This window comes from Oncorhynchus mykiss, chromosome 16, assembly GCF_013265735.2.
Source record: "Oncorhynchus mykiss isolate Arlee chromosome 16, USDA_OmykA_1.1, whole genome shotgun sequence".
Classification (NCBI taxonomy): Eukaryota; Metazoa; Chordata; class Actinopteri; order Salmoniformes; family Salmonidae; genus Oncorhynchus; species Oncorhynchus mykiss.
In genome coordinates, this window is record NC_048580.1 from 78,122,825 (window position 1) to 78,138,682 (window position 15,858).

Below are 15,858 nucleotides of genomic sequence, written 5' to 3' on the forward strand. Positions count from 1 at the left end.
GAGTCAATGTGGAGGCTATATACAGGGGGTACCGGTACAGAGTCAATATGGAGGCTATATACAGGGGGTACTGGTACAGAGTCAATGTGGAGGCTATATACAGGGGGTACTGGTACAGAGTCAATGTGGAGACTATATACAGGGGGTACTGGTACAGAGTCAATGTGGAGACTATATACAGGGGGTACCGGTACAGAGTCAATGTGGAGGCTATATACAGGGGGTACCGGTACAGAGTCAATGTGGAGGCTATATACAGGGGGTACCGGTACAGAGTCAATGTGGAGGCTATATACAGGGGGCACCGGTACAGAGTCAATGTGGAGGCTATATACAGGGGGTACCAGTACAGAGTCAATGTGGAGGCTATATACAGAGGGTACCGGTACAGAGTCAATGTGGAGGCTATTTACAGAGGGTACTGGTACAGAGTCAATGTGGAGGCTATATACAGAGGGTACCGGAACAGAGTCAATGTGGAGGCTATATACAGGGGGTACCGGTACAGAGTCAATGTGGAGGCTATATACAGGGGGTACCGGTACAGAGTCAATGTGGAGGCTATATACAGAGGGGTACTGGTACAGAGTCAATGTGGAGGCTATATACAGAGGGTACTGGTACAGAGTCAATGTGGAGGCTATATACAGAGGGTACCGGAACAGAGTCAATGTGGAGGCTATATACAGGGGGTACCGGTACAGAGTCAATGTGGAGGCTATATACAGGGGGTACCGGTACAGAGTCAATGTGGAGGCTATATACAGGGGGTACCGGTACAGAGTCAATGTGGAGGCTATATACAGAGGGTACTGGTACAGAGTCAATGTGGAGGCTATATACAGGGTACCGGTACAGAGTCAATGTGGAGGCTATATACAGGGGGTACTGGTACAGAGTCAATGTGGAGGCTATATACAGGGGGTACTGGTACAGAGTCAATGTGGAGGCTATATACAGGGGGCACCGGTACAGAGTCAATGTGGAGGCTATATACAGGGGGTACCGGTACAGAGTCAATGTGGAGGCTATATACAGGGGGTACTGGTACAGAGTCAATGTGGAGGCTATATACAGGGGGCACCGGTACAGAGTCAATGTGGAGGCTATATACAGGGGGTACCGGTACAGAGTCAATGTGGAGGCTATATACAGAGGGTACCGGTACAGAGTCAATGTGGAGGCTGTATACAGAGGGTACTGGTACAGAGTCAATGTGGAGGCTATATACAGGGGGTACTGGTACAGAGTCAATGTGGAGGCTATATACAGGGGGTACCGGTACAGAGTCAATGTGGAGGCTATATACAGGGGGTACTGGTACAGAGTCAATGTGGAGACTATATACAGGGGGTACCGGTACAGAGTCAATGTGGAGACTATATACAGGGGGTACCGGTACAGAGTCAATGTGGAGGCTATATACAGGGGGTACCGGTACAGAGTCAATGTGGAGGTTATATACAGGGGGTACGTACTGGTACAGAGTCAATGTGCGGGGGCACAGGTTAGTCGCGGTAATATGTACATGTATGTAGAGGTCGACCGATTAATTGGAATGGCTGATTAATTAATTAGGGCCGATTTCAAGTTTTCATAACAATCGGAAATCTGTATTTTTGGGCGCTGATAAAAAAAAAAAAGTTTAATACCTTTATTTCATCTTTATTTAACTAGGCAAGTCAGTTAAGAACACATTCTTATTTTCAATGACGGCCTGGGAACGATGGGTTAACTGCCTTGTTCAGGGGCAGAACGACAGATTTTCACCTTGTCAGCTTACAGTTAAATCGTCCAACGCTCTAACCACCTGCCTCTCATTGCACTTCACGAGGAGCCTGCCTGTTATGCGAATGCAGTAGAAGCCAAGGTAAGTTGGTAGCTAGCATTAAACTTATCTTATAAAAAACAATCAATCATAATCACTAGTTAACTACACATGGTTGATAGTTTAACTAGCGTGTCCTGCGTTGCATATAATCGATGAAACGCAGGGAGATCGTTTAACAAAAACGCATTTGCGAAAAAAGCACAATCGTTGGACGACTGTACCAAATAATAAACATCAATGCCTTTCTTAAATTCAATACACAGAAGTATATATATTTTTAAACCTCCATATTTAGTTAAGAAATTCATGTTAGCAGGCAATATTAACCAGGGAAATTGTGTCACTTCTCTCTGCGTGCAAATGAACGCAAGTCGGGGTATATGCAACAGTTTGGGCTGCCTAGCTCGTTGAACTAATTTGCCAGAATTTTACATTATTATGACATAACATTGAAGGTTGTGCAATGTAACAGGAATATTTAGACTGATGGTTGCCACCCATTAGATAAAATACCGAACGGTTCCGTATTTCACTGAAATAATAAACGTTTTGTTTTTGAGATGATAGTTTCCGGATTCGACCATATTAATGACCTAAGGCTCGTATTTCTGTGTGCTATGTTATAATTAAGTCTATGATTTGATAGAGCTGTCTGACTGAGCGATGGTAGGCAGTAGCAGGCTCGTAAGCATTCACTCAAACAGCACTTTTGTGCGTTTTGCCAGCAGCTCTTTGCAAGCACAGCACTGTTTATGACTTCAAGCCTATCAGCCTAATGGCTGGTGTAACCAATGTGAAATGGCTAGCTAGTTAGCGGGTGCCTTGCTAATAGCGTTTCAAACGTCACTCGCTCTGAGACTTGGAGTAGTTGTTCCCCTTGCTCTGCATGGGTAATGCTGCTTCGAGGGTGGCTGTTGTCGTTGTGTTCCTGGTTCGAGCCCAGGTAGGGGCGAGGAGAGGGATGGAAGCTATACTGTTACACTGCCAATACTAAAGTGCCTATAAGAACATCCATTAGTCAAAGGTATATGAAATACAAATGGTATAGAGAGAAATAGTCCTATTAATACTATATTAACTACAACCTAAAACTTCTTACCTGGGAATATTGAAGACTTTGAAGAATTATTCACTAAACCCTAAACCTAATCTAAATCTTGTAATAAATAATGTGGATATTGAGCAAGTTGAGATCACTAAACTGCTTGGGGTAACCCTGGATTGTAAATGGTCATGGTCAAAACATACAACAGGATCTATGATCGGGATAAGTCCGTCCATAAGGCGCTGCTCTACCTTCTTAACAGCACTGTCAAACAAGGCAGGTCCTACAGGCCCTAGTTCTGTCGCACCTGGACTACTGTTCAGGCGTGTGTCAGGTGCCACAAAAAAGGTTCAGAACAATATAATATTAATCTCTCCTGGCTCAAAGCAGAGAAGAGATTGACTTCGTCACTGCTTGTATTTATGAGAGGTATTGACATGTTGAATGCGGCCTCCCAGGTGGCGCAGTGGTCTAGGGCACCAGAGACTCTGGGTTAGAGCCCAGGCTCTGTCGCAGCGACTGGGAGGTCCATGGGGTGACGCACAATTGGCCTAGCGTCATCCGGGTTAGGGAGGGTTTGGCCGGTAGGGATATCCTTGTCTCAACGCGCACCAGCGACTCCTGTGGCAGGCCGGGCGCAGTGCGTGCTAACCAAGGTCGCCAGGTGCACAGTGTTTCCTCCGACACATTGGGGCGGCTGGGTTCCGGGTTGGATGCCTGCTGTGTTGAGAAGCAGTGCGGCTTGGTTGGGTTTCGGAGGACGCATGACTTTCAACCTTAGTCTCTCCCGAGCCCGTACGGGAGCGATGAGACACAATAGTAACTTCTAATAATTGGATACTACAAAATTGGGGAGAAAAAGGGGTTAAAAATTTAAATAAAAAATATAATAAAATTTAAAAAAGACATGCACCGAGCTGGCTAAACTACTAGCACACAGCTCGGACACCCACCCCACAAGACATGCCACCAGAGGTCTGTTTAAACTACTAGCACACAGCTCGGACACCCATGCATACCCCACAAGACATGCCACCAGAGGTCTGTTTAAACTACTGGCACACAGCTCGGACACCCACCCCACAAGACATGCCACCAGAGGTCTCTTCACAGTCCCCAAGTCCAGAACAGACTATGGGAGGCGCACAGTACTACATAGAGCCATGACTACATGGAACTCTATTCCACAGTACTACACAGAGCCATGACTACATGGAACTCTATTCCACAGTACTACATAGAGCCATGACTACATGGAACTCTATTCCACAGTACTACATAGAGCCATGACTACATGGAACTCTATTCCACAGTACTACATAGAGCCATGACTACATGGAACTCTATTCCACAGTACTACATAGAGCCATGACTACATGGAACTCTATTCCACAGTACTACATAGAGCCATGACTACATGGAACTCTATTCCACAGTACTACATAGAGCCATGACTACATGGAACTCTATTCCACAGTACTACATAGAGCCATGACTACATGGAACTCTATTCCACAGTACTACATAGAGCCATGACTACATGGAACTCTATTCCACAGTACTACATAGAGCCATGACTACATGGAACTCTATTCCACAGTACTACATAGAGCCATGACTACATGGAACTCTATTCCACAGTACTACATAGAGCCATGACTACATGGAACTCTATTCCACAGTACCACATAGAGCCATGACTACATGGAACTCTATTCCACAGTACCACATAGAGCCATGACTACATGGAACTCTATTCCACAGTACTACATAGAGCCATGACTACATGGAACTCTATTCCACAGTACTACATAGAGCCATGACTACATGGAACTCTATTCCACAGTACTACATAGAGCCATGACTACATGGAACTCTATTCCACAGTACTACATAGAGCCATGACTACATGGAACTCTATTCCACAGTACTACATAGAGCCATGACTACATGGAACTCTATTCTACATCAGGTAACTGATGCAGCAGTAGAATCAGATTTAAAAAAACAGATAAAATACACCTTATGGAACAGCGGGGACTGTGAAGCAACACAAACATAGGCACAGACACACACGTACACATGGATTTTGTACTGTAGATATGTGGTAGTGGTGGAGTAGGGGCCTGAGGGCACACAGTCTGAATGTAATGTAATGTTTTTAAAATTGTATAAACTGCCTTAATTTTGCTGGACCCCAGGAAGAGTAGCTGCTGCCTTGGCTAATGGGGATCCATAATAAATACAAATGATGGTCTGCTTGAAACATGTAGGTATTACATACTCAGTCAGGGAGAAGTTGAAAATGTCAGTGAAGATACTTGCCAGTTGGTCAGTGCATGCTCGGAGTACACGTCCTTGTGGCCTTGTGAATGTTGACCTTTTTAAAAGGTCTTACTCACATCGGCTACGGAGAGCGCGATCACACAGTCGTTCGGAACAGCTGATGCTCTCATGCATGTTTCAGTATCACTTGCCTCGAAGCGAGCATAGAAGTAATGTAGCTAGTCTGGTAGACTCATAATCACTGGGCAGCTGGCGGCTGTGCTTTACTTTGTAGCCTGTAATAGTTTACAAGCCCTGCCACATCTGACGAGCGTCGGACCCGGTGTAGTACGATTCAATCTTAGTCCTGTATTGACGCTTTGCCTGTTTGATGGTTTGTCAGAGGGCATAGTGGAATTTCTTGCAAGCTTCTGGGTTAGAGTCCCGCTCCCTGAAAGCATCAGCTTTATCCTTTAGCTCAGTGCAGATGCTGCCTGTAATCCATGGCTTCTGGTTGGGGTATGTACGTACAGTCAATGCGGGGACAACGTCATCGATGCACTTATTGATGAAGCCCGTGAATGATGTGGTGTACTCCTCAATGTCATTTTTTTATTTGAATTTTAGTCATTTAACAGACGCTCTTAAGCAGAGTGACTTACACAAGCAATTTGGGTTAAGTGCCTTGCTCAAGGGCACATCAGATTTTTCACCAAGTTGGATTGGTGATTCGAACCAACAATCTTTGGTTTACTGGCTAAATGTTCTTAGCCGCTAGGCAACCTGCAACCCGGTTTTTATTTTTTCAATGTATGGGACTCACGACGGAGAGTTAGATAAGGTGCAAGAGTTCAATCTCGGTTTCATCAGACCAACAACAACAAGGCACCTAAAGACTTTCAGACCAGGAGAAACAAGATTATCTGGTCTGATGAAACCAAGATTGAACTCTTTGGCCTGAATGCCAAGCGTCACGTCTGGAGGAAACCTGGCACGATCCCTACGGTGAAGCATGGTGGTGGCAGCATCATGCTGTGGAGATGTTTTACAGGGACTGGGAGACGAGTCAGGATCGAGGGAAAGATGAATGGAGCAAAGTAATGTGCTGAAGCGTACAAATTCCTCTTCTTCCCTGACTGACATAACTGAGAAGAATTGGATACGTTATGCTTTTAAATCAGAATTCTCTCAGCAGCCTTTTTATGAGAGAACAATGGTTTAATTTATGCTCGTCAGTCAATCGACTGCTCTTTCCTCTCCCAGACTCAACGGTTAACCTGTCAACTTTAGGGAATCTTTGTTTTCATTTCAACAATTTACTACCTGTGATGTTCTAGACGACTTGTACAAGACTTAGTTTTTATTTTATTTTAAATCCACTGGTATGCTTGATCCATCCCTAGTTATAAATGATGTGGTTAACTGTACGGATAAAAAGGTAACATTGTGCTACCCTCTCATTGACCTCAGGCTTTACTGTTGATCACGCACTGCTAATTCAGAGGCTTTCTTCAACTGGCCAAGACGAGGCGGCATGGAACTGGTTTAAACATGACTTGACATATAAAACTCAATATGTATCTACTGATGGTGTTAAATCCGGTTGTCTGTACAGAACAAAAGGTGTCGCACACGGGTCAATTCTGAGTCCTGTACTTTTTACTGTTTACATTAACAATACTGACTTGTCAGCAAACAACTGTAACCTGCACTTGTATGCCGATGATACTGTTGTGTATGTTATTGCCCCCATGGTTGACCAGGCTCTCTGACCTACAGTCTGCCTTCATTGTATTACAGAAAAACTTTATTGACCTGAAATTAATATTGAATGCAGGTAAAACAAAGTACAGTGCCTTCAGAAAAGTATTCATACCCCTTGAATTATTCCTCATTTTGTTGTGTTGCAGCCTGAAATCAAAATGGATTAAATATTTAAATTCTCACCGATCTACACACAACACCCCATAATGACAAAGTGAAAACACATTTCGAAATGTTTGCAAATGTATTGAAAATGAAATTCAGAAATAGCTCACTTACATAAGTATTCACACCCCCGAGTCATCATGTTAGAAACACCTTTGGCAGCGATTACAGCTGTGAGTCTTTCTGGTGACATTTATAAGAGCTTTACACACCTGGATTGTACAATATTTGCACACTATTCTTTTTTTAATTCTTCAAGCTCTGTTGGTTGTTGATCATTGATAGACAGCCATTTTAGTTTGGACACACCTTCATATTCAATGGGTTTTTCTTTATTTGTACTATTTTCTACATTCTATAATAATAGTGAAGACATCAAAACTATGAAATAACACAAATGGAATCATGTAGTAACCAAAAAAGTGTTAAAGTCAACATATATTTGAGATTGTAGATTCTTCAAATAGCCACCCTTGGCCCTGACAGCTTTGCACACTCTTGGCATTCCCTCAACCAGCTTCACCTGGAATGCTTTTCCAACAGTCTTGAAGGAGTTCCCACACATGCTGAGCACTTGTTGGCTGCTTTTCCTTCACTCTGTGGTCCAACTCATCCCAAACCATCTCAATTGGGTTGAGGTCAGGTGATTGTGGAGGACATGTCATCTGATGCAACACTCCATCACTCTCCTTCTTGGTCAAATTACTCTTACACAGCCATGAGGTGTGTTGGGTCATTGTCCTTTTGAAAAATAAATGATATTTCCACTAAGCACAAACCAGATGGGATGGCATACCGCTGCAGAATGCTATGGTAGACATGCTAGTAAAGTGTGCCTTGAATTCTAAATAAATCACTGACAGTGTCACCAGCAAAGCCCCTCCACACCGTCACACCCCCTCCACCATGCTTTACGGTGGGAACCACACATGCGCAGATCCGTTCACCTACTCTGCGTCTCACAAAGACACGGAACTAAAAATCTCAAATTTGGACTAATCTGACCAAAAATTCTCAATTTCTTGTGTTTCTTGGCCCAAGCAATTCTGTTATTATTTGTGGCCTTTAGTAGTGGTTTCTTTGCAGCAATTCGACCTTGAATGCCTGAATCACACAGTCTCCTCTGAACAGTTGATGTTGAGATGTGTCCGTTACTTGAACTCTGAAGCATTTATTTGGGCTGCCATTTCTGAGGCTAGTAACTCTAATGAACTTATCTTCTGCAACAGAGGTAACTCTGGGTCTTCCTTTCCTGTGGCAGTCCTCGTGAGAGCCAGTTGCATCATAGCGCTTGATGGTTTTTGCAACTGCACTACATATACCACCCCTACCTTGTCACAACACAACTGATTGGCTCAAATGCATTAAGGAAAAAAATTCAACATAAGTCACAACAGTTAATTGAAATGCATTCCAAGTGACTACCTCATGAAGCTGGTTGAGAGAATGCCAAAGGTGTGCAAAGCTGACATCAAGGCAAAGGGTGTCTACTTTGAAGAATCTAAAATATATTTTGATTTGTTTAACACTTTTTGGTTACTCCATGTTATTTCATAGTTAGGATATTTTCTACAATGTAGAAAATAGTAAAAAATAAAGTAGGTGTCCAAACTTTTGACTGGTACTGGAAGTCAAAACTGTAACTAGGCCACTCAGGAACATTCAATGTCATCTTGGTAAGCAGCTCCAGTGTATATATCGCCTTGTGTTTTAGGTAATTGTCATGCTAAAAGGTGAATTCATCTCCCAGTGTCTGTTGGAAAGCAGACTGAAACAGGTTTTCCTCTAGGATTTTTCCTGTGCTTAGATTCAGGTTATTTTTATCAAATGACAAGCATGCCCATAACATGATGCAGCCACCACCATGCTTAAAAATGTGAAGAGTGCAGGGTTTCCGTTAGCCGGTAATAGCCTGCTTTTGTCCGATAAAAAAATGGAAAAGCCGGCCATTTGTCAGAGAAAATAAGAAGAAATCCCAATGTGAAATAATGCGTTTTAGCCTATTCATTTATGGAAATACCAGTTGACGTAATTACATTTGACTGGTCATGCTTATCAGACTATAGGTTCATTTGCATAATTTTGTGGGAGTAAATTGCCGTGTGTACATTCATTATGCATCTTATTCATCACACACACATACAGCACACAGATACAACGCCTTTGAGTGGAAAATCAGACAGCGTAGGAGCTGTTGCATCTTGTGGTGTTAGACTACTGGGAACTCTGAAAAAAACCTGGTGAAATCATGACGTCAGTGATCCTCAAGTCAGCGCTCTAGAAAGAGCGACATTCCTAATATTAAGCACATTGCTTCACTTTAGGAGTAGCCTACCTGGCTAGCATGAAAATGAACCACAGGAAAAACGTCCTTCAATTGCAATTAACGTGCATACTGATGATATCTGTTCTGACAGATGCATGACAATGGCCCATTCTAAATGAAAACTCATTTCACATATTATTTAGTTTATGTATATATGTAGACATGATTCAATTGAGAATAGTCTGAATGGATATTATGTGAATGAAGCACAGCGCATGGCTATTTTTCTCTACTTTTCAAATCATGCATCATGTAGGCCTATATATGTTTTGATAAGGTTTATATCACAATTAAATTTCACAAATAACTCCAAACATAGTCTATAGGCCCAAAACCCCTGGAACAGGTTTGGAGAGCCCATCGCCTACAGGAACCAGACCCCTGGAACAGGGTTGGAGAGCCCATAGCCTACAGAAACAAGACCCCTGGAACAGGGTTGGAGAGCCCATAGCCTACAGAAACCAGACCCCTGGAACAGGGTTGGAGAGCCCATAGCCTACAGAAACCAGACCCCTGGTACAGGGTTGGAGAGCCCATAGCCTACAGAAACCAGACCCCTGGAACAGGGTTGGAGAGCCCATAGCCTACAGAGCCTAGAGAAACAAGACCCCTGGAACAGGGTTGGAGAGCCCATAGCCTACAGAGTCTAGTGAAACATGTGTTCTTATAAGCCCAGTCATTGCGTAATGCTGTGTGAAAACGAGTTTTGACTGGACACTATTTAAAAGAGGATCACATCTTTCTCCTGCTGCTATATTTATTGCTCAATTATTTCAAATGAATCAGCTTTACAAACGGTGTAGCCTACCTGGCATATTACAAGTAACTGAACCTAACCTCCATTCACTATTCCAGCGCAGGCTGTGGATGACAGTCTTTTCTTTGTGGGCCATTCTAATAAAACAAATATTCCACATATATTAGTAGGCTAAATGTAAAGACCAGATTAAATAGAGAATAGTCTGGTGGGTGAGAATATTATTGTGAATGAGAGACTGATGAAGTATGTGCAGCATAAGAAACAGAACAGAGTGCATCCCTTTCTTGCTACTTTTTTCAAATCCTCATTCGTCAAATCATTCAGCCTCAGAATGTATTACAAACCAAAACATATGGCCTAAAGTTACATAAATAACTCTACACAACTAAAGTTACATAACTCTAAACTAAGCATATAGGAGGACCTGTTTCTTTGTTAACTTTTCAACACAGAATAGCTGCAAGTGGCCGCTCCCTTTGGGAAAAATATCCTTTCTATTTTACTCAGCTATGTTCAATTGTATTCTTCATGCTATCAAATAACACCATGGAATTCTAAGTAAAATCCTGTCTTCCAGATGAACTAGTGTAGCTCACAGCCATATGGCATCGCCAGATCAGGGCCTAAGGAGGACTCAGAACACGTTGCCTTTTAATGTTTCTAAAATGGATTTATTGTGATGGTGTAGACTATATTACATGGATTTATTGTGATGGTGTAGACTATATTACATGGATTTATTGTGATGGTGTAGACTATATTACATGGATTTATTGTGATGGTGTAGACTATATTACATGGATTTATTGTGATGGTGTAGACTATATTACATGGATTTATTGTGATGGTGTAGGTAGACTATATTACATGGATTTATTGTGATGGTGTAGGTAGACTATATTACATGGATTTATTGTGATGGTGTAGGTAGACTATATTACATGGATTTATTGTGATGGTGTAGACTATATTACATGGATTTATTGTGATGGTGTAGGTAGACTATATTACATGGATTTATTGTGACGGTGTAGGTAGACTATATTACATGGATTTATTGTGATGGTGTAGACTATATTACATGGATTTATTGTGATGGTGTAGACTATTACATGGATTTATTAGACTTTTTAAAATGTAGATGTTCCAAAGGTCTGCATATCAGTGGCTTGAAGGCTATGAGTGTAAACCAGGAGATGCTAAATGTGTTTATGTTAATTACATGGACAATTACCATGTGACCAGCAGTTATTTGAAAGACAATTACCAGCTGACAAAATTTCATGACCGCCACAGCCGAAGCTTGTTTTTTCCCCCCAGTTGTCTTGAATGCACTGAAGTTAGTTCCCAGTTATTGTGAGATCAGCATCAAGCTTCATCACCGGGTCACACACCACTTTGCAATGAGCTGGAGGCAGTATGCATTTTGAAAACATATCCTTAAAATAGTTTGAAACCTGAACATTTTTATCTTGCTTCAAAGTAGCCTATTAGATCTCCTCTTTCTAAATTTCTAACAGATATTTTCATCTCTGTCTCATGAAACAGCTTGGTGCCCTTTTGACAATAGTGTTTTCCTGCTAATTGCATTATGGAACGAACATTTGCGCTGCCTACTGCCCTGCTTGCATTGCTGCATTTATAATGTGAAGACAGTTTATCAACATTAAGATAAACGCTCTGATCTGTTTTATCCGACAACGTTTTTTAATGTATCCTAGGCCTACTGGTTGTATGAATTTGGGATCCATCGTCCAACAACTGTCCCAGAGACTGTTGGGAACAGGCTATTTCTTTCTCCATGAGCTGACCAACACAATAGGTAGCCTAAACTTTTCATACTACAGTAGATTGACATAGGCTAGTGATTTTGCTGTTATTTATGCATCTTCTTGGCTGAGGAAAAGTACATGTGAAAAGTTATTTGAACATATTCCAAGTGCACATCAGAATTCGGTAGGAAGGACGGCACATAGTTGCATCCTCGACTTGTGTGATTTCTGTCATTCTGACCACCGTGGGTGGACTTGCATGTGATTTCTGTCATTCTGAGCACCGTGGGTGGACTTGCATGTGATTTCTGTCATTCTGAGCACCGTGGGTGGACTTGCATGTGATTTCTGTCATTCTGAGCACCGTGGGTGGACTTGCATGTGATTTCTGTCATTCTGAGCACCGTGGGTGGACTTGCATGTGATTTCTGTCATTCTGACCACCGTGGGTGGACTTGCATGTGATTTCTGTCATTCTGAGCACCGTGGGTGGACTTGCATGTGATTTCTGTCATTCTGACCACCGTGGGTGGACTTGCATGTGATTTCTGTCATTCTGAGCACCGTGGGTGGACTTGCATGTGATTTCTGTCATTCTGAGCACCGTGGGTGGACTTGCATGTGATTTCTGTCATTCTGACCACCGTGGGTGGACTTGCATGTGATTTCTGTCATTCTGAGCACCGTGGGTGGACTTGCATGTGATTTCTGTCATTCTGACCACCGTGGGTGGACTTGCATGTGATTTCTGTCATTCTGAGCACCGTGGGTGGACTTGCATGTGATTTCTGTCATTCTGAGCACCGTGGGTGGACTTGCATGTGATTTCTGTCATTCTGAGCACCGTGGGTGGACGCTCTAATAAGGTTATGCACCCAATGCATATGGGTCCGATACATCATGTTGCCAGTTAAATAGCCGCCATCACATTTTTCCTAATGGAAACACTGGAAGAGTGGTATTCAGTGTTGTGTTAGCCCCAAACATAATGCTTTGTATTCAGAGCATAAAAGTTAATTTCTTTGCCACATGTTCGGCAGTTTTACTTTAGTGCCTTCTTGCAAATATGACGCATGTTTTGGAACATTTGTATTCTGTACAGGCCTTCCTTATTTTCACTCTGTCATTTGGGATAGTGTTGTGGGTTAACTACAATGTTGTTGATCCATCCTCAGTTCTTCTATCACAGCCATTCATTAAACTCTGTAACTGTTTTAAAGTCACCCCTGGCCTCATTTCCTTCCTCTCCGGCAGCTGAGTTAGGAAGGACACCTGTATCTTTGTAGTGACTGGGTTTATTGATTCACCATCCAAAGTGTAATTAGTAACTTTACCAATTCTTTTTTTACCAATAGTTGCCCTTCTGGTAAAAAAAAGGCCCTTCTTGACTGAGGGATAACAGATAATAGTGTGTGTGTAGCCTAAATATTTGTCATTTAACTTTTTAAAATGTATTTAAAAAGGTGCAATATGCAGATATAAATGTGAATGTCTAGTAACCTAAAGGTTGTGTACCAAATCTCATGGACAACTTTAGCAATTTTTCTAATTAGTAACTTTTCAACTACTTAGCATGTTAGCTAACCCTTCCCCTAAACCTTTACCCTAACTTCTAACCTTAACCACTGACCTAGCTAATGTTAGTCACCAAGTTAACGTTAACCAAAACCAATTGGAATTCGTAACACATCATACTAATATGGAGTGTCTCGGATATACCTAAAGAGTAATACGAAATGTTCTGACACCAGGTGTCTGTGCCGACGCAACACACACAACCAATAAGCATACCCAACCTGTTGGTGGAAAATGTGCATATATTTAACATAATTATAAATATAGCATCAAAATATAACTTCCCCCTAGCTGATAATTGTTTGCAGCCGGCTATGATAGTAGTGTAATGGTTTGTGGTGGTCGGTGAGTCCTCAACCTTCTGGCCCATAACACAGTGGGACATCGACAGTGCCATAAAACCATGCTGAAGGGGTGAAGTCGATAACAACCCTGTGTTTAAAGACGTGGTTATTTGTGGTCGCATTCATTATTTTTTTCGTTAATTTTATGAGGTGTGCATTTTTTTTTACAGTACAAGGGGAGGGTCATCTGAAAATATTGTTAATGTTTGTGTTTTTTTGTAATGATACGTCGAGTAACATTTTTATTTCCCTTACTGGCTAGTGGCTTCACAGATGAATTGCCAAAATATAAAGTGGCTTAATAGTGCGCAAATAGGACAAGATCCCCGCAAGGAATATGAATGACAAGATGTCAATCAGCTTGCACGGTTACAAAGGCATCCCCAGACCAAAACCACACACACAGCTCTTACCCTACACTCGTCCATAGCATCAGCGGCACCTGTTCGTCGCAGGTCCCGACGGAGAAGGTGCACAACACGGCCAGAAACACAGACACACAACCCCGACCCGATATCATCCTCATCCTCCGTTCGGCCGCCATCTTGAGATGCTCCAGGTTCTCGCTGAGGACTGGTTGTCACTAGTTATCCCAAACACAAAAATGGGTTATATCACATGTTTGTTTTTTTTTGTCTTAATTTAAAGGTTACTATTAGGCATACGGCTAGCAGAGTGGCTCAATTTAGGGTTTAAATCCCATTTTAGGAATAGGCGGGGTTTATGTATGACGTCGTGTTTGTGGTAACTAGTGACGACTGCGCACCGAGGAACCGGCGGTGCTTATTAAAAAACCCTGTAGAAAATGTATCAATGGCTACAGAGGGACTTATCTTTAAAAGGAAGAGTCCTAAAAACCAAGGCTGAAGGTATCTCTAGACTAACATATGGCGCTCTATCTGTATATCTTGACGGTAAAATAAGCAAGGAGATAGACCAGATGCTTTTCAACTTTCTGTGGAGAAGCCGTACCCATTACATTAGGAAAACTGTTGTAATGAACACTTATGAGTATGGTGGGCTGCATTTTCTGGACTTTACTACCTTAATACTTTTAAGATCAATTGGATAAAACAATTCCTAAATAGACCCACTTCTATCTGGAATTTTATTCCTCATCATGTCTTCTCTACTTTTGGTGGCCTTAACTTCATGTTGGTTTGCAATTATAATATTGACAAAGTTCCAGTGAAACGTTCTGCTTTTCATCGGCAGGTTTTCTTGTCATGGTCCTTAATTTATAAACACAATTTTTCTCCACGCAGATATTATATATGGAATAATCGGGATATATTGTATAAAAATATTTCTTTGTTTTTAGAATATTGTTTCGAAATAATATCCTATTGGTGAGCCAACTGGCAAATGCAGAGGTTTTTTTACTTACTTAAAAGGAATTCTTATCACTTTACAAGGTCCCTGTAACACCTAAAGATTTTACAATTGTTTTAGATGCCATTCCCTCAGGTGTTGTTTTATTATTCAGGAACATGTCAAGACCCTCAGAGCCTACCTTCCATTAACCCTGTTGACTCATCAGTAGGAAAGATTTGTTTCTCTTTTGGTCCATTCAACAACAGAGCGATACGAACCTTGTTTCAGCAGGATGTTGTATCTAAATGTCATGCCTTATTGGAACGGATTTATTGATCATATCTGTTGGAAAAAGGTTTGGATGTTGCCACACACATACCTACTTGTTAACAAAATCAAGGAAGTTTCCTTTAAAATGATTCATAAATATTATCCTGCCAACCACTATATTAAGAAGTTTTAAGAAAAACATAAACTCAAGTTGTACATTTTGTAATGACCACCCAGAAACAGTGTTGCATCTTTTTTGGCATTGTATTCATGTAAGAAAACTCTGGCAAGACATCAGTAGATTTATAATTGAACACATTTATGAAGATTTTACACTATTATGGAGAGATGTACTGCTTGGACTCTTTACCTCTTTACCTACGATAGAAATAAGCTGAAACAATTTTATGTAATTAATTTCATTATT

At 41.7% G+C, this 15,858-nt stretch overlaps 1 protein-coding gene across 1 annotated transcript in view; it reads right to left on the bottom strand.

The window, feature by feature from the left end:
- Positions 1 to 14,600, bottom strand: part of LOC110512774 (V-type proton ATPase subunit S1) — a 32,845-nt gene extending 18,245 nt beyond the window's left edge. Inside the window, exon 1 of the mRNA XM_036947860.1 lies at positions 14,261 to 14,600. Within this exon, the coding sequence (XP_036803755.1) occupies positions 14,261 to 14,391 (131 nt within the window). The 5' untranslated portion in view covers positions 14,392 to 14,600. The remainder of the gene's footprint in view (positions 1 to 14,260) is intronic.
- Between the last annotated feature and the right edge of the window lie 1,258 nt (positions 14,601 to 15,858).